Source organism: Eumetopias jubatus, unplaced genomic scaffold (genome assembly GCF_037043125.1).
Source record: "Eumetopias jubatus isolate StellerSeaLion01/CBP00866 unplaced genomic scaffold, mEumJub1_p1.0 scaffold_4, whole genome shotgun sequence".
NCBI lineage: Eukaryota > Metazoa > Chordata > Mammalia > Carnivora > Otariidae > Eumetopias > Eumetopias jubatus.
In genome coordinates, this window is record NW_028274810.1 from 8,982,171 (window position 1) to 9,009,527 (window position 27,357).

A 27,357-nucleotide genomic window follows, 5' to 3' on the forward strand; every position below is an offset into this window, starting at 1 on the left:
TGCTCTTTGCTCTTATTTTTGTCTTCCACTCTTTTTCTGCCTTTTGTGTCCAGTCCTTTTTATACAGTTATATATGATCCTGTGTATATTTGTTTTTTTCTTTTTAAATTACAGAAGTGATATGTACTTGTTGCAAAGTAATTCAAAAAGTATAGGAATGTCTAAACTGAAAAAAAGTAATAATAATAATAATAAAGTAATCCCTGCCTGGGAGGAGGCTTCTGTTGTAGGCTGAGAAGGGAGATGGAAGGGGCCGTGAGGCCAGGGGATGCCTTGGCCAGGTAGGGGACCTGGGTCTCTTTGAATACATAGCACTGTCTTGGAAAATGAGGGGCAGTGCCAGGAATAGGTAATATGGAGGGTGGGATGTAGAAAGGGAATTGAACTGAGAAGGAAAAGGTAATTTTTACCTCTGTGTTAGGGTCCATTCCCTAAGAATGGCATTGTTTTCAGGGGTCAAAGGCCCTTTGTGGGGCAGGAAAGAAATGAAGGAGATATCGAATGAACAGGTGCGGCTGAATGTGTGTGGTTCAGGTCCAGTCTGGTGTTTATTTATTTATTTGTTTGACAGGGCTGTTTATAACCTGCTTCTGGCTTGGACAAGTCATTTTGACCCTGATGCCCTGGCTCATTGAGGCCACTTAACACTGTTTACTTTTCAGGGGGTGATGTGTGTGATCTGACAATCAAGCGCTTTGGTAAAGTCTGTGAGGAGAATGCAGGCTGGCTAAGCCCCTGGTTGCCTCACAAGAGCCAGGATCTGACAGGGCCTCCACTGCGCCCATTCACTAGAGAAGAGTGAAACTCTCTTGACCCAAATTCATGGAGAATCTTTGCAGAAGGAAGGAGCTTAAAGCTACTGAGAGCTTTAAGTTAGGAGACGTTCTCTAAAATTTGGACACCTGGTTGCCAGTATGTAGAGACCCATGAAAGCAGCAGTTGTCGACCCTGCCATGCGTTTGAATTTTTAGAAATGCTAACGCCCAGGCTGCACCCCAGACCAGTTACAGCAGGTGGGGGCCAGGCCCTGCTATGTTGTAAAGCTCCCCGGGTGATTCCAGTATGGATCCAAGGTGGAGAGGTAGTGCCTTGAAGAAGCTGGCTCCTGACTTGCCTCTAGCAGCCTTCCTGGAGGCGGGGGACGAGCGGTTGTGGCTTTTGTGTCACAAAACACGGAAATACGAAGAGACCTAAATGTTACGAATGTAGTTAAATTGTTTTCAGAGTTCTGTGTTTCTAGAGTAGTGCAAACAATTGATTCAGAATGTCACCATATAGATATTTTAAGTTGTCATAGACAGAGTACACATAGTCAAAACGTTATACACCAAATTTTCACAGACTGAAAATAAGTAATGAGCTGTCTTCTCAGTGACTCTCAATGTAGTAATGAATACTGTCAACCAGGATGGATCAATTAAATTCACATACCACTTTGATTTGTTGATTTGGTTCCCACCGTTAATTTGTTCAGTTCCCGGTTTCTGCTCATGAAGCCAGGATGGGGTTCCAGGTAAGATTTTGATTGGGAGAAAAGGTTCTCCATGAATTACAGGCCTTTCCTTGTAGGGTCTGTGGTGAAGTCTATCATCTGGTAGATGAGGCCCGAACACTGCCCCCCCTCCCCCAAGCTGCGGCCCCGGACTGGCCCTAGAGCTGCATCTCAGTCCTTGAGCTGTCCCGGCTGTTCACCAGCTGGATCTCCGACAGACAGGTTTACATTGGGGCAGCTGCGATTCCTTTTTGGAGAGGGAGAGGGGAAGCTTTCATGGACGGTGGAGGTGGGCTGCAGCTGTGGGTGGAGGTGGGTGGCCCAGAGATGATGTCATTATCCAGAGGCCCTTGGAATGTCCTGGGGTGATGCCTGGCCAGAGCTGTGGATCCAGAGCTGTAGAATGTTCCAGCCAGGAGGGGTTTTTAGCTAGCAGCCCTATATTGAAGAGTAATTGTGGGCTAGACCCTGTGGCAGGGGCTTTGCAGATGTTATCTTACGGAGTCTTTTTGATAATTCTGTGAGGCACACATTATTATTATCCCCGTCTTACAGATGAGGAAACTGAGGCTTTGAGAGGGTTAAGTAACTTAGCCAAGATCACAGCTAGTAAGTGACAAAGCCAGCCCTGACGTATGTGCTGGTCCACTCCCAAGCCTTCTTAGAAATCATTTTACAGATGAAGGGATCAAGGTCCGGAAAGGAAAAGCAACCTGTCCAAGATGACACAGCCAGTCCCAGTTGCTGGCAGAGCCGTGGCTGGAACTCACGTGCCCCTTGCACCTCATTGGCGTGCCCAGCTGCTGCTGAGGGGAAGGAAGGCCACGGGGGTGTGCCCCCTTCTCCCTGCTCCAGGGCTCAGGCTGTAGGCATGGAATGAGAAATGAAACTCACCATATTTCCTCGCTCCCGAGTCTGTGGGGGAGACCGTGTTAAGAAGAACACGGAGAAGGCGAGCAGAGGTGACCCCAGAGCAGCATAGCCCGGTCAGAAGGCAGGGGGACTGGTGGAGAATCAGAGCCACCATACCAAAGGGCGGGTCTACACTGTCAGTCCCCTACCCCCCCCCCCCACTGCCAGTGTGCGGGCATCTGGGCAGCAGGGCTATACTTCGGCCCTGCACGTACTTCCACATTCGTGTGCACTCAGCTTAAAGCTGCAGTCGCCTGCAGGAGCTCGGCTCTGCCCACCCCACTGCCCCAGTACGGATGGTGCAGCACCAAAGCGAGGGCCCCAGGCTTACCTCCGACCTACAGGCCCAGACTGTTTATTTCTTTTCATCGGAATGGGTGTCGATTCAACGTTTTGTGCTCCTTTTATTAAAAACTTTATAAATGGCATTAATAGATAGATATAAAACTGCTACACAAATGACAAGCAGAGAGACTAAATGAAATTTCCTAGGGTTCAGCCGTTGAATAAGTAACAGAACCGCGGCTTTGCATGGTCAGATTTCCATACATGCAAATTAGGGACAGAGCTTAACCGCAGAGTGTTTTAACTAATATTTACTAATCACAGAGCACCTCAGAAGGGGCCAGCAAGCTATTTATATGATCAGGTCATACAAATCACAAACCCTTTCGAAGATCACTGCCTACTCTGCATTTTGGTCTGAGAAGTAAGCGAGCATGTCCGTGTGTCCCCCACAGGTGTAGTGTCGGCACAGCGACATGTCGCCGTCCAGGAAGGACCCCTGTACCGCACGGAGGGCTCCCACATCACCATCTGGTGCAACGTGAGTGGCTACCAGGGGCCGTCTGAGCAGAATTTCCAGTGGTCCATTTACCTGCCATCTGCCCCGGAGCGCGAGGTCCAAATCGTCAGCACGGTGGACTCTTCCTTCCCTTACGCCATCTACACCCAGCGAGTCCGCGGGGGGAAGATCTATGTGGAGAGAGTGCAGGGGAACTCAGCCTTGCTGCACATCACCGACCTCCAGGCCCGGGATGCGGGGGAGTATGAGTGCCACACGCCCAACACGGATGAGCGGTACTTTGGGAGTTACAGTGCCAAGATGAACCTAGTGGGTAAGGAGATGACGTTTCCCATGGCCAGTGTCCCGCCCCAGTAAGTCCGCTCGGGCTGTTATACCCAAATACTGCAGCCTGGCTGGCTGAAACCGCAAGTGTTTATTTCTTACAGTTCTGGAGGCTGGAAGCCCAAGGTCAAGGTGGCAGGCACAGTTGGTTCTGGTGAGGGCCCACTTCTGGGTTGCCAACTTTTGATTTCTCATTGTGCCCTCCCATGGCAGAAAGGGAATGAGAGAACTCACTGAGGTCCCTTTCTAAGGGCACTAATCCCATTCAGGAGGGCTCCCCCTCCATGACCTCATCACCTCCCAGAGGCCTCACCTTCAAACACCACTGGGGGGGGTGGGGGAGGAAAGATTAGGGTCTACCATATGGATTGTGGGGGAGGGGAGGAAATAAACACTGAGTCCAGATCACTGAGTCACTTCTTTTTTAGTGCAACTTTATTTCACTTAAAAAACAAAAACAAACAACAACAACAAAAAAAAAATCCAAAGCTCCCCAGATATCTTAGTGGTTAACCGGTAGCATGAGCGAACAAAGGTTGTGGGTTCATTTGTAAATAATAGAAGGCTGAGGCTAAAACTTAGGAAAGATTGAGTGCAGATGTCAAGAATTCAGAGAAGGTTAACTAACCCTGTAGCTGGTGAAAGGGGATATGAAAGTAGAAGGCAGGGACATTTGTGGTTGATGATCTGTCTGAAGAAAGGACGAAGATGGAGCATATGACATCAGCTAGCAGAGAAGTGAAACCGCTGGGCAGTGGAGGGGCTCTGAGACCCCTGGGGCACTGCTGAGTCAGGAAGCAAAGGCACCTGCAGGTCCTTTCTTGCTCACACCCGGAGCCTGCCCCTAGGTCCTTTGGCTATGCGAGTAAGGAATTATGCACCAGCCCTCTCCCTTGGCCCTCGTGCTCCCTGAGTGATGGAGGGAGTTGGCAGGAGGGGAGGGGACAGATTTCAGTGTGGACAGCCGTGGGCCACCACGCTTGCTGACGTGAAGCGTCAGTGATATCAAGGCTGTTCTGTTTTCTGCCCACATCTTAATTTTCCCACATCTGTTTTTCTGCCCACGTCTTAATTTCCAGTTTTTATTATCACAATTATGCTTGGAAATTATGACGTGAGCAGAAAAACAGAACAGCCTTGATATTGTTGACTCTCCGCGTGGGTGAACATAGCAGCCCAGTGCTGTCCACACTGAAATCTCCCCCTCCCCACCCTACGCCAAACTTGCTTTTCCTTTCTCTCAGTCTGCATCCCATCAGAAGGCCTGTGAGACCCAGGCCTGAGATCATGCATTGAGAAAAGACAACACTGTGACTGGGGTGTCCCCATCACAGCCCGTCAGTCCCAGAAGGGGGGTGTTTAGTCTCCAGAGTACATTTCTGACCAAGATGCCATGGGGCAATGCCCGAACCTAGGCTTCCTTCCAGTGCCGACCACTCTGACACATGCATTGTAGGAAAATTCAACCTGCCAGACAATTGAGGATGTTGTTGCTTTCCTCTACCAAAGATCTTTTTCTTTTATTTTTTGTACAACATAGCCTTGCTAGAGGATTGCATTGCTGAAGTGAGTTGGCGGGATGGGGGTGGGGGGACACGTGGGGGTGGGGCCGCGAAAGGGGAGGAAGTCAGCAAGGTGCACAGACACATAAAACTGCAACTTCTAGGAATGATTTCTTTTTGAAGATCGGTCAGAAGCCAAGTGAAAGTATCTTGAAGCAGTACCAAAATGAACAACAAAATCTCATTTGGCCTAAAAGAGAATTCTTTTTCACATGGTATTTTCAGGGAGTTCATTTACTATGGGGAACAAAATACATCCTACCTGTTATCCAAGTGTTATTAAAATACCAAACAGGTAAGTGTAAGTGCCAAAAAATTGCAGTCCATATCCAAGCGGGCAAATCCTTCTGTTTCTGTGCCATCCGGGGTCACCCGTGGCCTCACGGTGACTGTTGAAGGCTGTGGGAGGTGGGTGGCTAACCCCCTCCCCGCCGCGAGGGTGAGGTTCTGTGGCTTTGTGACTGGGTTCCCGGGACATTTCTGTGTTGCAGTGATCCCCGACACCCTGCAGACCACGGCCGTGCCCCAGACTCTGCACAAAGTGGAGCAGGACCCCCTGGAGCTCATGTGTGAGGTGGCCACGGAGACGCTCCAGCACAGCCACCTGTCTGTGGCCTGGCTCCGGCAGCGAGGGGGCGAGAAGCCCGCGGAGGTCATTTCCCTGAGTCGAGACTTCGTGCTGCACTCCAGCAGCGAGTACGCCCAGAGGCAGAGCCTGGGGGAGGTGCGGCTGGACAAGCTGGGGAGCACCACCTTCCGCCTCACCGTCTTCCACCTGCAGCCCTCCGACCAGGGCGAGTTCTACTGTGAGGCTGCCGAGTGGATCCAGGACCCGGACGGCTCGTGGTACGCCATGACCCGAAAGCGTTCCGAGGGAACAGTGGTCAACGTCCAGCCCACGGGTCAGTCTCTCTCTTGTCCCCACTCTCTACCTGGTGGTGAGGGTTGTCCGTTGCCGGGAGGGTGTGCAGACTTCTTCTCTGGTGACCTCTGAAAGTACTAGGAATGTAGAGGGAGCCTAACTAAGATCTGACCTTCTAGTGAGTCTTGGAGAGGAGCAGGCCAGACTGAATCTGGCTTACAGACATGGTTTCTTGGACCCACGTGGAATTTTATATTTTTTCTTGAATTACAAATTCATTTTAAAAAAATTAGGAGATTTCACATAAACCATTTGTATCTGATGAACTGGGTTTGCAGTGGCTGCCCCCTTTGATGACATTACCTGTTTTGGGGACCAGTCCTGTTTCATTTGTAGAAGACATTTGAGATTATGAGCCTTCCATCAGAGGTATGAAATTATGATCTAGGGACATTTTGGCTTAAATTATTATTTTTTATATTAACACTATGTCTTAATATATGTGGCGTTTTATAATTTCCAAAATACTTTATCACATATTACTTCAGGGTCCCTCAGAAGGTCTGCAAGGTAAGTCGGCGGTGGGGCAGATGCTGAGGGCAGTTGCTTTATGGTGGGGCCCTGGGAGAAGTCACAGGGCGGGTTGTCGAAGCCAGCCTGGTGAGTATCGGCTTTCTCTGGTGAAAGACCTGGAAAAGGGGTTCCCTGAGGAGGCTGAGTGACATGTTTATAGCTGGGGTGAGAAGATGGTGGTACCGTGGGCTGGGATCTTCCCTGACTCCTTGTATTATTCCCCCACAATCTTCGACTGCCCCATGCCCCCGAGTGCAGCCAGGCTCCAGATCGGAGCTGACCCCTGTCGCTGGCTGCCTCGGCTGGTCAGGGGCGGGCTCTCCACGAGCCTTCAGTGCCCTGGCTTTGTTCGTTGTGTCATCATCGAGGTGCAGTAAGTGGCCCAAGAACCTTCCTGTGTTGTTCCTCACCTCTGGTGAGGGGCTACAGTTGGAGGTGGGGTTTGTCGGAGCTGAGCTACAGTACAGGTGGGGTCTCCTCTTCAGGACCTGACCTTGACCTCACTGTCCCTTTTGCTACATCCAGTCCGGGGTCCTGGTCTTCTCCCGCTTCTTCTTGTGTCCTTCTAGAGCAGTGCTTCCAACTTACCTAATGGTACAGATTCCTGAATCAGGCTCCTGGGGTGGGGCTGGGGGGCCTGGGAAGCTGGATTTCCAGTACACGTCCCAGGTGATTGTCCCACTGCCCACATTGTCCAGCACAGCTCTACAGGTAATAGGGCAGAAGGGATTCTCTGGACATCTGATGGGCTTTTATGAGAAGGGGCGGCTCCAGGAAAGAGAGCACTTGATCTGCTCTGTCGGGCCCAGATCAGTTAGCAGCTTCTGGATCTTCCAGTACTAAGACATCTGGGGAAGGCACTTCATTCCATCTTTATCCTTTCCCTTTCTGGATGGCTTTAGGATCAGCTTCAGAAGTCTGGACCAAATTTTGAATCTTAATGCTTTCAAATTAGGTAGCATCAGTTAATCTTCTTTATTTTAATCTTACCAATTTGGGATTAGGACTTTCTGCATTTGCTCAGCAAATGTATTCAGACTAAGCCAGCAAGGGGAAAACTAGATATAAAAAAAAAAAAAAAGTGGATGACTTTACTCTGTGCCCCTGAGCTTTTCAGGTTCGACAGTTGCAGCCCCATCTTGGCCCTTCCCTTAGTTCCTTTCGGTAAACACTCAGTAAGTCTCTGCCGCAGTGAAGGTCTGGTGAGAGCCACTGGGGATTCCCGGATGAACAACTCTTGGGGCCTACGTTCAGGGAAGGGGCAGCTGTGAAGGCCGATGGCTAAGTGGGGCGTGCTGAGGTTTATGATGCTGCTGTCTGGACGGTGCCCTGGGACACAGTGACTCGGAAGTGTTCTTGCAACCTGAAGTTTTCCCTGGATGGGAGAGTGAAGGCAAATCCAGGAAAAGCAGCAAATTTACTAAGTGGAGCCGAGTCTGAAGCTTGAGGAGACAGCAGAGGGACAAGCATAAGGGCACAAAAACGTGTCCCCTGTTTGGCTAGCAGAGAGGAGTCGGCATGGGTAGAGGTTGAGTCCCAGAAATGAGTGATGAGAGGAGGAAGGAGGCCTGAGGCCCCACGTGCTGGAGTACGGAGCTCGGCCTTGACTCCATAGACCCAGTGTTTGCAAGCTGTCCTTCTTGGGATCTTAGGAGCCCTTTAGAGGCGCCTGCCAGGAGGTCCCGGAGGAAGGCATGCTGAGGGCCACAGCGTTCCCTCGCTTGCCTCAACCAAATGTTTTCTATATTGGGCAACAAAAGATTTTGCATGGAGAAACTGCCCTTTCCCCTGCCCCCTCCAAGGAATGTTTGAAAATCACTGCTGCTGACACTGGGAGGGGGAAATAGAGATTTTAAAGCAAGGAGTGACACAATGAGATCTGGGTTCTAGAAGGGGAACACCACGGAAGCCAGTGGGAGGTTGATGAAGCAGGTTGATCCTGCCGTGGCGAGACCAGGTAGGAGAGAGCTATAAGGCCAGGGCGGGTTGGCGGCAGTGCCTGGAAAGCAGGCCAGTGGGTGTTAGAGATGGAAGAACGGGGAGCACCACCACGGAACGGGAATCCACCTCCCAGGTGCCCTGAGGCCAGGGCTCTGGGCAATTCCTTGCATCGGGGTAGGGAGAGGGGGGGAGGAAAGGTATCAAGAGCGTGCCGAGTCCTGCTTCAAAGCCTCTGCTTCCCCGGTGGTGGCAACCCTGGTTGTCTTTTCTACTGTTTTTGTCAATTTTAGTCAAGGAGTCCATCCTTCATGCAGAATCTTACAGAGATGCTTGGTAGATAAAGCACTGTCCGTGCTGAACCCGGGAGGGATGAGGGCCAGGGGGAAGCCCATGGGGTAGTCATTGCAGAAGGTCCCGGAGAACAGCAGGTCTCAGTGAAAAACAGAGAGAAACCTAGTGGTCAGTCAAGCAAGAGGAGAGAAACAGGAAGGAAGGCGTCATGGAACCCAAGGGCAGAGAACGGGTCCAGACTGAAACCTGCTTGAGAGAAGCCTTTGGTGTGATGGCGGAGGTGGGGGTGGGCGGATCATTGGTGACATTTGGTAAGTCAGTGAAGTGTGGGAGAAGGGCCAGAAGCCAAACTTCAGGGTGCTGAAGAGTGAGGGGGCATTGGAAAAAGCATAAATCAATTTCTAGAGGTTTAATTGGGTATCATCACCAAGGACCAATTGCTGTACAGGAAGGAGGTGGTTTGCTGTAAGTCTTGGGTCTTCAACCTGGGCATGGGAAGGCTTCACCAAGCCACTGGGGATTGTCCCAGGAGAGTAGAAGAGTCTCTGGCTGCCAGCCTAATTCTGAGGAAATGGAAAGTTCTGAGATCTCAGGCACCCGTTTGCATGTCTTCTGTGCCATTTATGTGGAAGAGTCTCTGGTAGCCAGCCTAATTCTGAGGAAATGGAAAGTTCTGAGATCTCAGGCACCCGTTTGCATGTCTTCTGTGCCATTTATGTGGAAGGGGTGCTTTTTTTTTTTTTTTTAACCATTGATGTCAAGTGACTGTAATTGGGTTTACCGCAGAGCCACTGTCTTACAGATAATATAGGCACAGTTCCCTGTGGGTGTGTTCCTCTAGGCTAGGGTGGCAGAGCGAAACCCGCTCCTTTCAACTCCTGCCTCGTAGGACTGGCCTTTGGGGAACGGGAAACTGAGGCAGCAGCTGTCCCCTTCCTTCTCGAGATTTGATCTGACAGGTGGTGACTGGTGGAGAGACATTTGTTTTCACTTTGCCTGCGGAATTTTGTTAGGGATTGTCTTACCTGTGTCTTTTATTTCCAGTGTGCACATGGGGCTGGAGAACATATCTCAATTATAGGTACACTTTTGAGTATTTCTTAGCATTGGGGTCAGCGCCTAGGCCACCGTGTAACTTTGTCTCTCCCGTCTCAGTGGGGGTGGGTCCTACCACATCTGCAGAAAATGTTTGTAGTCCTGTTGCTTAAATGGAGTTCTGGGAGTATAGGTCAGGGCTAGACCTGGGTAAGTGATGTCAGGAATGATATTCCTTATTGACCTCTGGGGGTCTAATCCAGGGCATCACAGGCTGCAAACAGAGCCCCCTCTGTCTCAACTGGGATGGCAAGCCCCTTAGACTGCCTGGGTCTAGCTAGCTACCTTTGAGTTCGCTCTGTGACATTCAGGAGTTTCTCTGGTCCTCAGATCCCCTGAGCATGGGTTGGATTTTTCTCCCAAGACAAGTGGGGAGGTGCCTTCCCTGTGGTTAGCACTACACAGAAGGCACGGGTAGTGGGAATTTGCTGATACAGTTGGGATAGCCGGGGGAGTGGGGGGTGGGGCCCGCATTCACCCAGAATGCATCCGTTTTGTTATTTGTTTTCTTAGACAAAGAGTTCACTGTTCGGCTGGAAACAGAGAAGCGGCTGTACACGGTGGGTGAGCAGGTGGAGTTCAGATGCATCCTGGAGGCTCAGAACGTTCCTGACCGTTACTTTGCGGTCTCCTGGGCCTTCAACAGCTCACTCATTGCCAGCATGGGGCCTAACGCCGTGCCGGTCCTCAACAGTGAATTCGCCCATCGGGAAGCCAGGGGCCAGCTGAAAGTGGCTAAAGAGAGCGACGGTGTCTTTGTGCTGAAGATCTACCACCTCCGCCAGGAAGACAGTGGGAAATACAACTGTCGTGTGACAGAGAGAGAGAAAACGGTCACCGGGGAGTTCATCGACAAGGAGAGCAAGCGGCCCAAGAACATCCCCATCATGGTCCTCCCCATCAGTAAGTAGAGAGACGTGCTGCCGCCTTCTCCTCCCCCTGGGCTGGTCTGTAGCTGGCGTCATTGAAGAGAAGTTGGGGGGACAGATGAGCGGTGTGGGCAGAGGGGAGGGCAGGGCTCGTGGAACTCAAGGGTTCAGTCAGTGCTGGCAGAGAAACCTGTTGATCTCTCTCCCTTCTCCGGCTCGCCTGCCCGCACTTAGCAAACCCCCCCGCCCCCGTTATGCAGAGCATTGGAGTGTGTTTGCAGGCTGGAAGGGGCATCCCAGAACTGAGCGTTAACAGCCCTCTGTAAACGCCAGCCGCGCCAGCTCAGCTTGGAGGAAAATCAAGGAATCCAGGAATGGCTGTTTGCTCCCACGTGGGAATTAAATGCCCAGAAGAAGTGGGCAGATGCCTACCTTGAAATCTCACTTAGGAGGGTTGGTCTTTTATGGGAGGATGTTCGATCATAAAGCACGTTATTTAAAAGGATTTGCTGTCTGGGGTTTTGGGGCATAAGGGTTGCCATTTCCCTAAGGGTCTCTTCCCTACTGAAGTTGTTTTCAAAGGTCAGTGGGTGGGACCCCTCCTGTCTTCCTGGAGCATAGCCTTCCTTTTAAAGCTTAGCCGGTTTCCGAGGCTATGGCTGGGCTCCTGTCTCCACGGAAGATGGCCTTGTCTGGGTGGGGAGTGGTTGTGGCTGGGGACTCGGGGCACTACCTGAGTTTGCTCCTACTGTGTTTACTCATCCCCTAGATTCAGGATGTTATTAACATCTCAGTTCTCTCATAGTTCTGTTTTTAGTATAAAGAGAATTAAAGCGTACCATGCCCTGATTTTAAACAAGACAGTGAAGTTTTTTAAACTAACCTTTAACCTTTTCTCAGCTGCTCAAACTGTTCTTTCCCTTAGCCTGTAAAGGTTACCTCTACGTTTTGATTTACACTTTTACATTTTTAATATAGTTCTCCTCAAGCGAGAAGGAAAAAGTAGACATAGGGGTCTTCTGCCACTTTTTTCTTTTCTCACCAACAGGATTCCTTTCTTTTGCACTTATTTATTTATTTTTTGAAATCTCTCACACCCACCTAATTATCTCGAAATTATTTTGTTTCTTAGACTTTTTTTTTTTTTTTTAATTTTCCTTGCAATGCCTAGCATGGTGCTTTGCGTAGGGTAGGTGCTTGCTGAGTATTTGTAGAGTTGAAATTGTTGACTTGAATGCCCACTCTCTTGACTGTTTTCTGTCGGTTTGTGCTTGCCCTAACCACAGACTCTCTCCTTTTAAATCTGCAACTAATTCTTCGTTGTTTTGTAAGGATCCAGTGAAGGGCAGCCACGCTGTTTTACTCCCCTAGATCTTTTGTACTTAAGAGATTTCCCCCCCACCCCTTCCAAGAACTTGTTTGATGATCTGTGGCCTGCTATATTGCTTTTCCAGCAGATAACTGGGTAGTTAAAGTCCCTCAGCACCACCAGATCCTGCCCCAAGGCCACTTGGGTAAGTCTACCAAAGTACAATGATCACATCGGGAATGGTGATGATACCTTGGATTTTCATGGCGCTTTTCCTTCCAAGAGCCCAAGTACTTCTGCATAGATCACTTCTTTCTCCGCTCCCACCCCTGAGGCCCAAAACATACCCATCCCACGAGTGAAGAAGCGAGAGCACCTTGCAGAGAAGCGGCCCAGCCAGTTCCGTTAGCGGTTGGGCGTGCGTGGCGTTAGGAATATTTGCTCCTCACTCCAGATCCACTGCTCTGCGCTTAGCCTGTGCTACATTGTCCGCCTCCTGGTTGGAAATTTCCCTGGCGCCCATGCAGTCAGATTCTCATTCATCTGTCCTAGTTTTCGTTTAATCCAGAGAGTTTTTAAGTTGTCGGCTGCCTTTTTCTCAGGCCCAGGGATGCGCGGATCTAGTCTTAACAGGCAGTGCTACATTGGGTCTGTATCTGCCTTTGCCCGGTCCGCCGGCCTGGTTTTTCTTCTCGGGGGTCCACGTCTCCCCCTGCAGTTCTTCCAGGCTGGCTCGAGCAGCAGAGCCCCAGGCAGCAGCCCCCATCATTACCCAGCCAGGGCTTCTGGAAGAGTTCACTGGGGTGACAGTCTGGGAATGGCAGGGACACCCTGCACGTTATTCTTCTGCCGGAGGCAATCGAAGGGATTTTTTTTTTTTTTTTTAGCCCTCGATGTGGAGTTGCCCTTTCTGTTCCTCACATGGAATGATCATACTGGGGATGAGTCCGTAACCTAAAGAGGAATTATTCGTAACGAGGATGGTAATGAGACGTAATTATCTCCTCCAGGACTGTCACCGTCGGGACCCCAAGAAATAGGAACTCTTAGCCCCTCCGTTTTGCACATGAGAAATGCGAGCGTGGGGGGTGGTTAAGGAAGAACCCCAAGATTACAGAAGTAGGAAGCAGTAAAACCTGGGCCTAGAGCCCAGGTCTGCCTGCCTCCAAATCCATGCTTTTAGCCTCTTAGTGCTGTAGATGGTGGCTAAGTGGGAGACTCCTCACCTCCAGAAATCATCTTGGTATGGCTCCTGGGGGTTGCCCTCCTGAGAAAATTCCTCTTTCCCACCCTGTCCAGACGGATTTTTCACGTGGAACAAGCCAGCGCAGAATGGATAGCAGGCATTCTCACCATAGCACAAACTACCTGCTGGGGCTCGGTGCTCATCTTTGTCTGTTTCTGCCTGTGGGAGAAATACAGGGGAGAAGAGAGCGATTCAAATGCATGGTTATGGGTGTCTGCGGGTCCCCCCTCTGTGATTGGGTATGGCTCTGAATCTGGGATTTGATTTAATTGATTGATTTTAAATTGTTGTGTTTCATGTGGGTGGTACCCAGAAAATTGAAGCCGAATTAGTTATGGTGCTTTGTATTCTTTTGGGTTTTTTAAAACTCAGTATAGATAATTACACAAAATAATGTATGCATAATTAAGGCAGATTCGAACATCCAGGGTATTTATCAAAACAAAAGTTATTGGCAGTAGTAAAGTTAATCATGATCATGGTGACCACCTTTTGGAAACCTCCAAACATTGTCTTGTTTCCTTTTTAATCTTTAAAAAACTGTACAACATGAATACCACCGTCCCTATCTTATAGAAGAAGGCACGTAGAGTTGAAATGATTCGATTGAGTGACGTCATGGAGCTAAGTGAGTAGCAAAGGAGCCAAGGGAGTGAGTGGATCCTTAGCCCAGAGTTTGACTGGCAGGAGGTTTTAAGATTGAAGCAGTGGAACCAGGGCTGAATGTGGGCAGCAGGATGGAGAGCCGGTGGCCTTGGTATGTTCCTCTGCTTAATGAAAAGGATGAGTGCTTATTCCCCACCCCTTTGTGAAACGAGACGCCTGTGCCATTATTACCCACACCCAAGCAAGCTCATGTTTCTCTTCCAAGTACTTCCCATCGTTTTTGGGCTGCTTGCTAATATTGCCCTGAAGGGCTCTAATGGCATATTATGGACGTTCAGCATTTATTTGTCTGCCGTAGCACCGAACGGTGGGAAGATTGAGGTGAAGTAGAATTCCCGAGTCACTCAGCTTACTGAAACTCCTGAGCTGAAAAATCCTTGAACCCCAGCTGAACAGATTCTCTGATAAATGCCTTTATGCCCCAAGGGTAAGGTCATCGTGTTGTGTTTCTTAGGTTCTGATTCAGTCTCAGGTCTTTAGACCCCCCTTGTCCCACACGTTATTCTGGTACACAGCAAAGGGCCTCCAAGGTTATGAATCTTAAGATCCTGGGGAGCAGTGCCCAGAACCAGCCAGGCTTGCAGCAGCGAGTGTCAGAGGGCTTTTATCCTCCAGGGGAACGGCACCTGCATAGCATGACCTCTGCACCCGTCCTCCTTTTTACGTCTGCGGGGAGGGTGCAGGAGGGGCCAGAAAGCCACAGTGTGGCTCTCTGTCCCTCTTCCCAGAGAGCAGCATCTCCGTGGAGGTGACCAGCAACGCCAGCGTCATCCTGGAGGGTGAGAACCTGCACTTCTCCTGCAGCATCCGCACGGTGGGCCGGCCACAGGGCCGCTTCTCAGTCGTCTGGCAGCTCGTGGACCGGCAGAACCGCCGTAGCAATATCATGTGGCTAGACCGGGACGGCACCGTCCAGCCTGGCGCGTCCTACTGGGAGCGCAGCAGCTTTGGGGGCGTCCAGATGGAGCAGGTGCAGCCCAACTCATTCAGCCTGGGCATCTTCAACAGCAGGAAGGAGGACGAGGGCCAGTACGAGTGCCACGTGACCGAATGGGTGCGGGCCGTGGACGGCGAGTGGCAGATCGTCGGGGAGCGCCGGGCCAGCACCCCCATCTCCATCACGGCTCTCGGTAAGGAAGCGTCTGGCAGTCTTTCTTTTCTTTTTTTAAGATTTTATTTATTATTTGAGAGAGAGAGAAAGAGAGAGAGAGAGCACAGAGGGAGAGAGAGAAGCAGACTCCCCACTGAGCAGGGAGCCCGATGCGGGGCTCGATCCCAGGACCCCAAGATCATGACCCGAGCCGAAGGCAGACACTTAACCGACTGAGCCACCCAGGCGCCCCCAGCATCTGGCAGTCTTTCTGTAGGGCTGTGCGGAGACTGCTTCCCTGTCAAGAACCTTACCCCGACTTTTATCAGAGTCCTGGCAGGAAACGGATGGCACCTTCCGAAAGATTTAATTGAAGGGGCCGTTACCGAAGTGCAGGTAGGGTTGACGGGGCCAGGGGTGCACGGTGGGGCCCCTGGGGACTGGTGGCAGCTGGGGGGCGCCCACTATTTCTGCGTCCGCGTGGTAGGCATGAAGTTAGAAGAATTCAGGTCAGGGGAGCGAGGCCACCCCCAGGAGTGGTGGCCCCAGGTGGAGGAATGGTCACTGCCAAAACTGGCCCCCCAGAGCAGATCCTCTCTCGCCTACCCCCAGGCCCTCCTGCCCTGCGGTCCAGGGCAGGCAAGGGTAGAAAATCCCCCATTCACCATTTATTTAGCATTTACTATGTTCCTGGCTGAGTCTAAGCACTTAAGCTTAATTTGTCCCTAGGAATTTTCACCTAGCCAAGAGCTAAACCCGATTTTACAAGGAAACTGAGTGAGACGCCTTAACTCATTTGCCCAGGACTACGGCTTTTAAATGACACACCCAGAATCCGGACCACGGAAGCCAGGAGTCTCTCAATTTTTTTTTTTCAAAGCCTGTGCTTTTGTCTCGTCCTCCATAAGGCACCTCCTTAGGAAAGCCACTTCCTCATTAGCATGAAATTAAAAAGATACCTCGAGATTTGCTAAAACCAGAGAATTAGATTTGCTTCTCACCGGGCAGTTAAGGAGGCTTCTATCAACATTTATCTGCCTAATATAATCAGTATATTAAATTGTAAAAGGCCAGTCTGCTGCTTGTTGTCTTGTTAGGTCTTCCTGTTTATCAGGACAGCTGTGACATCAGTTGTCCTTAGTGGCTTTGTGTCGCTGGGACCGTGTTGCCCACTCTCATAGGTAGAGCTGGTGGCGCTTTTAGACACAGCCCCGTAAAGATGGCAGCCCCCGCTGCTTTTGCCCTCAACGGAGTACTCTGTCCTCCCCTCCACACTTTTTTTTTTCTAAAAGCTTAATCCCCAAGATTGGTCCTGCTTCTTGCAGTCATCGTATTGCTCAGATTTCTGTCTGTGGAAGCTTCATCCACTGGTTGAGTTTGCCGCTCGGCTCAGTCAGCACCAGTGTGGACCTGTGGGGATGGCGCCTGTGAGGAAGCGTCTGGCTGTCCGGTCACGGGCATTTTTCCCATACTGTGAGGTTAGGGACGTCCAAGGAGTGGTTAGCATTCATCAGGAGCGCTTCTCTAGAGGTCACCTCACAGAATCCGCTAATCCCCTGAGATTTTTCCTCCTCACCGTATGTCTGTGGTTTCCACAGTCAGGGTCACCAGGGGCTCTGACCCAGGATTCTGGGGCTTGGTTCTGCTTCCCTGTCCTCTACCCCTGGGGCGCCTCTGGCCAAAGCCATAATCAGGGCGGCCCAAGGGGATATGGCAGGGAGAGCGGAGGGCACTGTGGGTTCAGGTTGCCTCTGACCCACATGAGTTTTCAAATTGGTGCAGTTAACATATGGCTCACTCTCAGCAGGCGCCCCGGGGAGATAACAGGTGGGTACATCCTCCAGCTACCCCTGGGCCATTATGATCATTCAGTTAGAGGAAGCCGGCTGCTCCGTGCACCATGATCATGGCGTGTGCTCTGTCAAGTCTGGACAGAGTCCCTTGCTTGGAGAAGCTCTCTCCCCCTACGGGTGTTGAGGCCAGGAACCCTTGGTGCGTGTCCTCTCCCCGAGGTCCTATGTTCTGCCACCCTCGGGGCAACGTATACTTCATGCAGGGGTCCAAGGGACCATCACAACCACGTCAGGCTCAAGGATGGGTCTCTGGGGCTTAACTTTTTTTATTTTAAGGATACATAAAGATAGCTTATGAAATCCAAATTAAAGATCCAGAGTTTTCAGCAACTTATGCCAACCTGTTTGCTGACTTAACCTCCCCACACAAAGCCAGAAGATTCATTCTGTGCCTGGTCTTTTACCCACAGAATTTAAAGTACTTTCCTTTATGTGTATTTTGTTTCTTCAGCTAACGACATATTTAACAAAATATGGCATGGGCCGGGTACTATTCCATGCCAAGTATGTTGCAAATATTAACTCATTTCATCCCCACCAGGACCCATTTTACGGATGGGGAAATAGAGGCAGAGAGAAGTAAAGTAACTTGCTCACTGTCACACAGCTAGAAAGTGTCACAGTTGGGCATCAGGCTCAAGGGTCTGTGCCTTTAACCACTTCCCATGGGTAACGCCACCTGATAAGAGCCCTGACTGCCATCAACTAGCAGCTTGACCGTGGTCAATTTCTATAACCTCTCCGTGCCTCTGCCTCGTCCATAAGAAACGGATGGTGCTCCTTCTCGTCCTACAAGGTCATTTTGAGGACCTGGTGAAGTGTGGCATGAGCACGGCAGTTGGCACCACGCCTGGCACATGGCGCTCAGTAAGTCCCAGTTTTATGAGCAGAACCATTGTATTAATATTAAGTCGTGTTTCAAGATGAAGGAACTCAGATAACCCCCACCGAGGAGTTGGTATCAGGGATTAGTCAGCTGCCTGTCCATAAGGAGTACCGTGACGGCAGAAGCCCGCCTCACCCCAGGTCCCCACCTGCTCAAGATCAGGCCACCTGCTGTGGCTTCCTCACTGCCCATCTCCCCTGGATTTCACAAGGAAAGTGGAAAAAGGATGGGTGAGCAAGCCTCCACTGCCCGGCCCTGGGAACATGGGACACGTCCTCCCATCTGCCTCCCCTTTCTCCAGCCCCAGTGCGCTGCGGACCAGACAGAGGAGGCGTCAGGGCTGGGGGCTGTGTCCACCTTGCAGGCAATGAATGAAGTTGGCTTGGGGGCTTTTTTCTCGTATTTTAGGGGGCTTTTTTCTCGTATTTTAGCATGGGATCCCAAGATTTCTGGGAATGGCTCTTCCTACAAACCTCAGTCCCTGGGAGGGGGCTGTTGGGAGGCAGATCGACATGAAGGTTTCATTGGGAAGGATTTGCTTAGTGCTGCTCAAGGAGAATTGCGTCTGGCCTCTGTCTTTGGGGTCTTGTGATCTTTTGGGCTCGTGCTTCCATGTGAGAGCTATAGTAACACTGGCCTGGGCATCAAGAGAGACCCAGAGCCTTGGCTCTGCTCCGCTAGCTTTACCAGTAGCCCCATCACTACAGCACGCCGCCCTGAGAAAGCCAGGTGTCTCCCCTAGCTGGAGTCTCTCTGCTCTCCCTCCAGAAACAGGCTTTGCGGTCACAGCCATCTCCCGCACGCCAGGCGTGACCTACAGCGACTCCTTTGACCTGCAGTGCATCATCAAACCCCATTACCCGGCCCGAGTCCCCGTGTCGGTGACGTGGCGGTTCCAGCTGGTAGGCACCCTCGAGTTCCATGACCTGGTGACCTTCACCCGGGACGGAGGGGTCCAGTGGGGGGACAGGTCCTCCAGCTTCCGAACCCGAACGGCCATCGAGAAGGCCGAGTCGAGCAACAACGTGCGTCTGAGCATCAGCCGAGCCAGTGACACGGAGGCGGGCAAGTACCAGTGTGTGGCCGAGCTGTGGCGGAGGAATTACAACAACACCTGGACGCGGCTGGCTGAGCGGACCTCCAACCTGCTGGAGATCAGGGTGCTGCAGCCAGGTCAGGGGCTCGGCACGGGGGTGGGGCGGGGGGGGGTGCTGGGTCGCGGGCGCTTGCCCTGGGTGCCAGGCACGCAGGGATGGAGGGGGGCGCACATCGAGCTCTCGGCCGGCCTGCTTTCTCCGGCTGGAGAAATTTCAAATCTGTATGTGGCTGCAAGATTGCCATTCACTGGTCTGGCTGGTCAGTGGCTGACTACTGCATTTGTTTTCTCCCTCTGGTTGGTTGGTGTCATTGTGTTTGAACCATTCGAGGATCAGTGGCAGCGGTCGGGTCTCCTGCTTCTCAGTCCTTCAGCGGGTGCCTCCTAAGAACAAGGACCCTCTCCTGTCCAACCAGGACACCGCTGTTGGGCCTGGGGAACTCACCACCATTGCGGGACGTTACCAGCATTTCCCCCATTGTCCCTATAATGTCCTTTGTAGTTTCTCTTCTGCTTTTTTATTTTTCTTCTGAACCAGGATCCAATCAGGGATTACAAACCACTTTTAGTCATCATGTCTTTTTAGACTCATCTCCTATAATCCTTGTGACTGTAGCGTGGAGGAGGGACCGTTGTCCCCCGTTGGCCGATAAGGAGTGTTGAACGTGAGAAGGAACATGAGAGGCACTTACTGAGTTTTCTCCCTCGTGGCAGGTGCTTAGGGCCCCTGGTTTTATGAGAATTTCACAACAAGCCCAGGAAAGATTCCATGACTAGCCCAGGGTCACCTAGCTGGTAAAGGGTGGAGGGAGGGTTTGAACCCTTGTGTGCCTTTCTCCCATGCCCTTTCCTGTGGGAACAAGAGAGGAGCAGGGCGCTCCGCAACCGCTCCTTCACTGGACCCTTCTCCTAAGTATATGTGCTTTTGTGGTGTGCCCGGTGTTGCTTGGTTGGAAGCTGGTGGAGGGTGGAGCCTAGGCTGCAGGTCCTGTTTAGCTGCCGCCGCCGCCAGACCCCCGAACAGGAGAGCGCAGGCACCCACTCGGTGAAGGGAGGTGGGGATGAGAAGTGACTCTGCAAAGACGTTTTTCTGAGTTTGTGACCTGCCCACTTTGCCAAGATGGTTCGAACACCTGGCAAAGAGGATTTTTCTGCCCACTCACAGCCGTGGTTCGTGTCCAGCTGGTCTGCTCCGCCGCATCATATGGTCACAGTGGTGTTGCCTGAACTTTTACCCTTACCTTTACTCTTCTAACCCCATAAAAGCCCTGTTCTGCACCAGTGTTTGGGACGAGCAAGTTGTATAAATGATGGGAAGGGGTTCCTTGGTCAATTACAGCCTAAGCCTGGGCAACGAGAAGCTCAGAGAAGACGCTGTGCTGCATAAGTGGATTTTTGGGTTAATGGAGGGTTAAGCAGAGACCCCATTTTGTGTGACCTCTTGTTGTGGAAATGCCGAGGGACACACTCGCCTGCCTCACTGACTAGGACGTTCTGATTGTAATTGCACATTTTGTGGTCTCCTCTGGCCCTCAAGGTCGGGTTGTGAGCCACGGTGCCTGTCACATGGTTCTGCAGCTGTAGAAGGTAGGCTTAGCGCTGACCCCAGAACCTTGCCTGACATTGCCTTTTTGAATCAGTTCCTCATACTTGCTTGCTTCCATCCCTATCTGGAATCTAAGGCTGGAGCACATAAGGGAAGGCTTAGGAATCAGCTCATCAAAGTTCAAGTTATTTGGATTCTTTTTTTTTTTTTTAAAGATTTTATTTATTTATTTGACAGAGAGAGAGACAGCGAGAGCAGGAACACAAGCAGGGGGAGTGGGAGAGGGAGAAGCAGGCTTCCTGCAGAGCAGGGAGCCCGATGTGGGACTCGATCCCAGGACCCTGGGATCATGACCTGAGCCGAAGGCAGACGCTTAACGACTGAGCCACCTGGGCGCCCAAGTTATTTGGATTCTGTTTAATTTGTGGGGTTACTAGAGAGAATAAGGGATATAGTGTATTAAGTACCTCTTGGGTGCCAGGCTTTGTGCTTACTAGCACCTATGTTTTTCTTAAAAATTCATCCAGCAGTGAAACAAGGTAGATGTTTGTATCCCCATGTGGTTTCTCTGCGAAGAAACCCAGGCTCCCATTGCTTAGGAGGCACGATGGCGGCAAACCAGCTTGTCAAGTGGAAAACCGAGATTGCAGCTGCCGGTGGGCCTTGGTCTCCTCCACTTCCAGAGTTCTCTCCATTTTCTGTCACACCATCTCATTCCTCCTAGGTGGAAAATGTAGCTGGAGAGCTAGGGGGTGAGGATCTGCTCTGAGGACCGTCTCGGGTCTTGTGGCTTGCGCTGGATTGGTTTGTGCTTTCACTGTTGAGGGAGAAGGAGCTGTACTGGTGCAGGAGCCTTGGGAGGGGCTGTTGGTCATGTGGCTGGTGCTCCGCAGTGAGCAGGAATGTACCCCGGAGGCCCTCTGGAGGCTGCAGAGAGCCTGGGTGGGTGCTGGGGCCTCACGCCACCGCCCAGGGGGTGGCTGATGCACCAGGGAGAGTGCATCCCTCTTAATGTTACCATTTCTCCTCTGTTAAATATTTATGCAGTTAGCACTTCGTCTTTCCCAAAGAGCTTCATGTTCGTTTTTCCTTTTTTCCCCCACACACTCCCGGTTGGTGCTGTGCCTTCATGGGGGGAAGTAGAAGTGGAAAATACCAGAGGGCTGACTGTGTCAGACACTTGGCGTGTGTGATCTCATGTTGTCTTCACCCGCTAACCTGGGAGGAGGCTCTTGCTGTCCCACTTTATCAATGAAGTAACTGAGGCTCAGAGAAGTTCTGACTTGCCCAAGTCAAGTAAGTGGCGGGTGGGGGGTGAGGGTTGGGATTTGAACCCACGTGTGCCTTGTTAAAAAGCAGTGGCGTTGGATGACGAAAGGGGGACTTTGACTTTCTTTAAGGCCATACGGTCGGAGATTATGCTTTCTGCATTCAGTTAACAGCCTTATTAATGGAAGAAGTTTCGCTTTGGAGCTTGCTGGCATGGAGGAGTCTCAGCACGGGTGGTTGTAGTAGTAAGAACAGTAACAACGACACGGCAGCTAATCTTTATGGAGCATTTCTTGTGTGTCTGTCACCATCCTGAAAGCTTTATACGCAATAGCTTACTTGGTTCTTAAAATACCAGGTTTTACCCATTTTATAGACGAGGACACTGACACAGACCTTAAATAAATTATCCAATGATCCATAATAAGAGGCAGAAGCAAGATTCAAATCCAGACAGATAGTCTGGCTCCAGAACCCAAGCTCTTAATTTTATTATATTGCATGTTTTCGAGAAAAAAAAAAAAAATATATATATATATATATGTACTTTTTTTCTTTTTCTTCTCAGGAATCCTCTTTGGTACCAGGTACTTTTATTTGACCTCTCTTCTCTCTGGTGTACCATCCTTGAATTCCTGACACCCATTAGCAAATGCTTAAATTTGTTTTTTTCAAGTTGGGGTCACGAGGTACCTGTAGAGGTTCCGGTCTCCTGATGGTGTAGGAGTTTAATTTATGCCTCCTCTAACTCTCGTTTCTTCACAGACTTCTGCCACAAGATGGCTCCTAAGACTTGGGGATACTAGAGCTCAGAACCAGTGCTGGCTTCTCTTCTTTCTGTTCTCCCTCCATTCCTTGCCCCTCAAAACAGGGCTTCTTATCCCTGCTCTGGTGTTTTCCCTAGGAGCGTCCCCCACCACCTGCCCCCACCCCCTTTTAAGAATATTTTGTCAAATATTCTTATTCCAATAGAATCATAGAGAAACCCAGGGACCGTTGGCTCTCTCGTGCTGGTCCATGTGTCAGCCTTTCACTGCTCATGTCACCTGCTCCCAAAGGGCTCTGTGTGATCTGTGCCCCCGACCAGCCCTTGCCGGGGCCCCCTGCTGACCTGACCACATCACAGGTGTTTGATTCATTGAAATCTCTGGCCGGATGGCACGATCGATTGTGGATCTATTATTGACCATTCTTTTTACCTACTTCCTGCTCCATCTGCACATCCCCAAGGAAATCTTCAAGGAATGCCATCACTCCCATTTTGTTGATTTAGCTTAGCCTGACTCCCATCGATCACAGGGGGTGACCCCCAAGGGGCCTTTAGGCAAGACTTTAAGCCGGTTCAACATATTCGATTCTTCACTCTTAATCATTTCTTTTCTCTCTTAATTTCCAAGCATCACTTTGCTTCCTTCTGATTTTCTTTAGCACCAAAAAACACTCTCCAATTACATATCCCTAAATACAGGAACAATAAGGGAAATGTCAGCACTCATTTTCCAAATGTTTATGACCCTCTCTTGGTCTGGCTATTAAATATTGCACATTCAAATTGACAAAGCAATAAACAAGCTTCCAGGAGGAGAGCCTCCGGTGTAGAAAGCCGACTTGTCAGTGGGTGTATTCTGCTGGGATTTTACTGATGGGTAGTCGGGATGAATATTTAATACCCTGTGGGTGCTGCCAAATCCGTTTTCTCCAATTTCTTACTGCTGACCTGGCAGATTGGGAGGGCTGAGCGCTTTTTTTTTCTTTTTTTTTTTTCTTTTTTTTGACTTGCATGGGTCCAGGACGTGTGAACAGTGGCTGTCCTTGTCATAGTCTGGTGAGTGACAGCCCGCCTCATCCCAAGTGGGATTGGCCCCTACTTTCTTTTAGGAGAACCTGGGGTTCATTCTCCTCGCATGCCGAGTACATGTGGCTTCTGCCTGCTGAGTGCTCAGAGACAGTGAGCAGGAGTGCCAGAGCCCTAGGGGAGCCCCCAGTCCTCCCTCACCTCCTCAGGCCCCGTTGTCATGGTGACGCCAGGTGCACCTGTTTGCAGTCAGCGCAGAAGGGTCATTGCTCTGTCTGCAGACAGTTAAGGCAGGGCATGTCTGGGTTACTCCTAATTAGCTGTTTCCACTTCCAAACTTTTGCTGCTTTCTCCTCCCTCCTCCCTCCCACTGCCTTCTGCAAGCATATTTGAGCACCTACTGTGTGCCAGTTTCCATGCTGAGTGCTGCAGCTGCAGACAGGGGTGTGTCCCCGTTCCTGCCTGGCAGGCTGTCCTGCGGCCTGGGAAGGCGGAAGCTCGGGGAAGAGTCACAAGGGTGGTGGGAGAGCTGGCTTGGGGGATGTGCCCAAGGAGGGAATCGGCTGGCGTGGGCGCGGGCAGTGGGACAGTTCAGGCTTGGAACAGAGTGTACGGAGAACATCATGGAGGGAGGAAGCAGCATGCATGTTTTGATATGACTGAAGCATGGGGTCAGGGAGGGCTCTGGCCCCAGGTATGTTGGTGAGGGCAGGGGAGCCCCTTTTATTTATTTTTTTATTATGATGTTATGTTAATCACCATACATTACATCATTAGTTTTTGATGTAGTGTTCCATGACTCATTGTTTGCGTATAATACCCAGTGCTCCATGCAGAACGTGCCCTCTTTAATACCCATCACCAGGCTAACCCATCCCCCCACCCCCCTCCCCTCTAGAACCCTCAGTTCAGGGGAGTCCCTTTTAGACACCAGAGCATGGAGGGTCATCATATGTGATGGTTAAAAGCAAGGACAGACCAGGCAGCCTGGGTTTGAATCTGGGCTCTGCCATTTATCAGCAGTCTGACCTTGGCCAGTATCTCTAAAACTGGGGATAATGATACTTATTTCATAGATCTGGTGGGAAGCAAGTAGTCAGTATTTATGAAGTGCTTACAGCAGTGCTCAGCACATAGAAAGGCATCTATAATTTGTTAAATAAGACATTTTTTTCTAAACTGAGCAATCAGGAGTTCTGCTCATGCTCAGATCATATAATCCTTTTTGTAACAATTTAGAATAGTCCCTTTACTACTATTAAAATGAAATTCCTAGACTGTATAACATTCCTACTCACATAATCTTTAAAAATTGTTACAGTGCCCTCATTGTGGAATAAAGGATGATTTTTTTTTAGAAGTAGTTCATAACACAGTGATGCGTTGTAACACGTCCGTGCTCAGGGACAGCTATCTGGGCGGCCACCCTGCTGCCCTGTCCCTAGAAATACCGACTGGGTGTCAGGCCCGTCTGCCCAGGAGGTGCTTCTGTCCCCTACATGCTTTCTGAAATCCTGAGCACCTCTTGCAGCAATGCCAAACAAAACAAAGGAAAACCCTCCCTTCATTTCCCTGGCATATATTAAAACCACGCAAAATTAAAAAAAAAAAAGTATTGTGATAGTAAAATGCAAGTAGGTTCTGAGCTCAGGGACAGAGTTTTCCCCCCACATGAATGTCATTTGAAAGTCATGCAGGACCCGAGGCAGAGGTTTGTTGCATGGAGCCATCCCAGACCTGGGTTTACATCTATCGCTGGCTCTCATCCACTGAACACCCCCCTCCCCCACTTCCAATCAATGCGACAAGGAAAGACCTGCCCACAGATTTCCCTGATGTCCCTGGGGGCATCGCTGCCCTGCTGAAAACTGCTGTCCTGAGGAGCCACAAGCAGGCCCTAAGCTGGGAGCAGCGAGCTCCCGTTTGCAGCTTAGGAAGCTCCCCCTGGTGGAAGAATGAAGGGGAGTAAGTCGGAGGTGGAGATGGACCATTAGAGACGATGGACTCTGAAAAACAAACTGAGGGTTCTAGAGGGGAGGGGGTGGGGGGATGGGTTAGCCTGGTGGTGGGTGTTAAAGAGGGCACATTCTGCGTGGAGCACTGGGTGTTATGCACAAACAATGAATCATGGAACACTACATCAAAAACTAATGATGTATGGTGATTAACATAACAATAAAAATTATTAAAAAAAAAAAAAAGGAAGCTCTCCCTGGTGCGGGCGGGGGCTGGAGAGCTCCCGTGCAGGCTGAGTGTAAGGCTGGGCAGAGCTTCTAGGGACTCAACTAGGGCATGACCATGGGGAGAGAGAAGAGCAGGGGCTTAAAATGTAGGGACTGTAGGGTGTAGTAGCTGCTTGACTGGCAGGTGTCTTTGCCGTTCCCATCTCTGAGGGTGGGACGGACACACACACACACACACACACACACACACACACACACACACACCATTCATTCCTCCCCCCCTAGCTTTCCCTTCTTGGCAGACTTGCTTCCCTCAACTTGACAGACGTCTGCTGTCCAGCCACTGGCCCCCCTCTATGCCTCACTCTTCTGATCACTGTCACATGTCTTTAATAAAGCACAGTGTTCCTTCTCTCTCCTCTACTCCTTCACTGCCCGCGTCTCCTCACTTGTCCTCTGGCTCTGCGCACCTCCCCCCCCCCCGCACAGAAACTGCTCCATCCTGTGTCACCGGCAGCCGCCTCAGCACCACACCTGTGGCTTCTCAAACTCTGTGTGCCTCTGACTTCGCTGGAGGGCTAGGGAAACTGCCCCTCGCTGCCCCCCCCGCCGCAGCTTTGTGATTTAGTGGTCTCAGCCAGTCCCCAGGGGATGCTGATGCCCCACATGGCGCTCTGAGAACCGCGGATGGTCAGCGGCTGGTACGCGCTCCAGGCCCCCTGCAGCCCGGCGGAGGCGTACCTTTCTGACTTCATCTGCAGGACTGACCATTTGCTCTCCCCGAATGTGGTGCACAGAGCAGTTCCCACCTTTGCTCCCCTGTCCCCTCTCTCATGGGTGTCCTCTCGCTCCCCTCCTGTGCCTGGGTAACACCTACTCACTTGTTTTTCAAGGGCTGAGCTCCGACGTCACACACTTTGTGAAATGTGCAGTCCCTCCCGTCGCAGTCAGGATTAAACGCCTCTCCTTTATCTTCCCATACCTCCAAAAGATCAATCGCCTCTTTATTCAATCATCCATTTCTTAATTTGTTTAGCAAATGGTTGGGTCACAGTCTCTGCCCTTCAGATGCTTATAATTTCGTAGGAAAGAAGAGGCCTTTAAAAAATGAACCTCAATGTGAGGCAGCCTGTAAGAGCTCTCGCAGGGTGTAAGAGAATCGTTACTGATGGAAGAAAGGAGTTCTGGGGGGGTGGTGCACACAAAGCAGGGTCCGCAGGATGGGGGGTGAAGTTGGCCGGTGAAGCCACGGCTCCCCCCTGCTGCTGAGTCCCTCCAGATGCCTCTCACCACCTGCTATACGCTGTCTTTGCTGTAACACAGCAGCCTCTCCCAGAATGCCAAACCCATGATCCCACCCAATAAGAGGCCTAGGAAGGGAACTCTCCAGATGCAGAAAGGGCCTGTCCCTCAAACGGGGCACAACCTGGCTCCAGGAGCCTGAGGCGCCCCCTGGAGGCAGCACGAGCGTGAGCCTGAGCCTGAGCCTGAGCCTGTGCTAGCAGGTGGGGCCTTGCCCCGCAGCCTCTCTTCCTGCCCCTTCCTCCCGCTGACTCACTTGTTGGGTATTAAACCAGCCTCTGCTCCTGGCTTTCCTATGACCTGTGTGCGGTTGCCCTCCCTAAAACCATTCCTTCACAGGGGCCCCGTCCAGGGGTTCTCAGGCTCTAAGGTGCTCAGGAATCACCCAGG

The 27,357-nt window shown here is 50.9% G+C and overlaps 1 protein-coding gene across 1 annotated transcript in view; it reads left to right on the forward strand.

Annotated features, from left to right (window-relative positions):
* IGSF3 (immunoglobulin superfamily member 3) overlaps nucleotides 1-27,357 on the forward strand; it is a 53,747-nt gene that overhangs the window by 11,145 nt on the left and 15,245 nt on the right. The window contains exons 2-7 of the mRNA XM_028102200.2: nucleotides 3,145-3,522; nucleotides 5,587-5,997; nucleotides 10,371-10,760; nucleotides 12,181-12,240; nucleotides 14,676-15,077; nucleotides 18,545-18,949. Of these exons, the coding sequence (XP_027958001.2) occupies nucleotides 3,145-3,522; nucleotides 5,587-5,997; nucleotides 10,371-10,760; nucleotides 12,181-12,240; nucleotides 14,676-15,077; nucleotides 18,545-18,949 (2,046 nt within the window). The remainder of the gene's footprint in view (nucleotides 1-3,144; nucleotides 3,523-5,586; nucleotides 5,998-10,370; nucleotides 10,761-12,180; nucleotides 12,241-14,675; nucleotides 15,078-18,544; nucleotides 18,950-27,357) is intronic.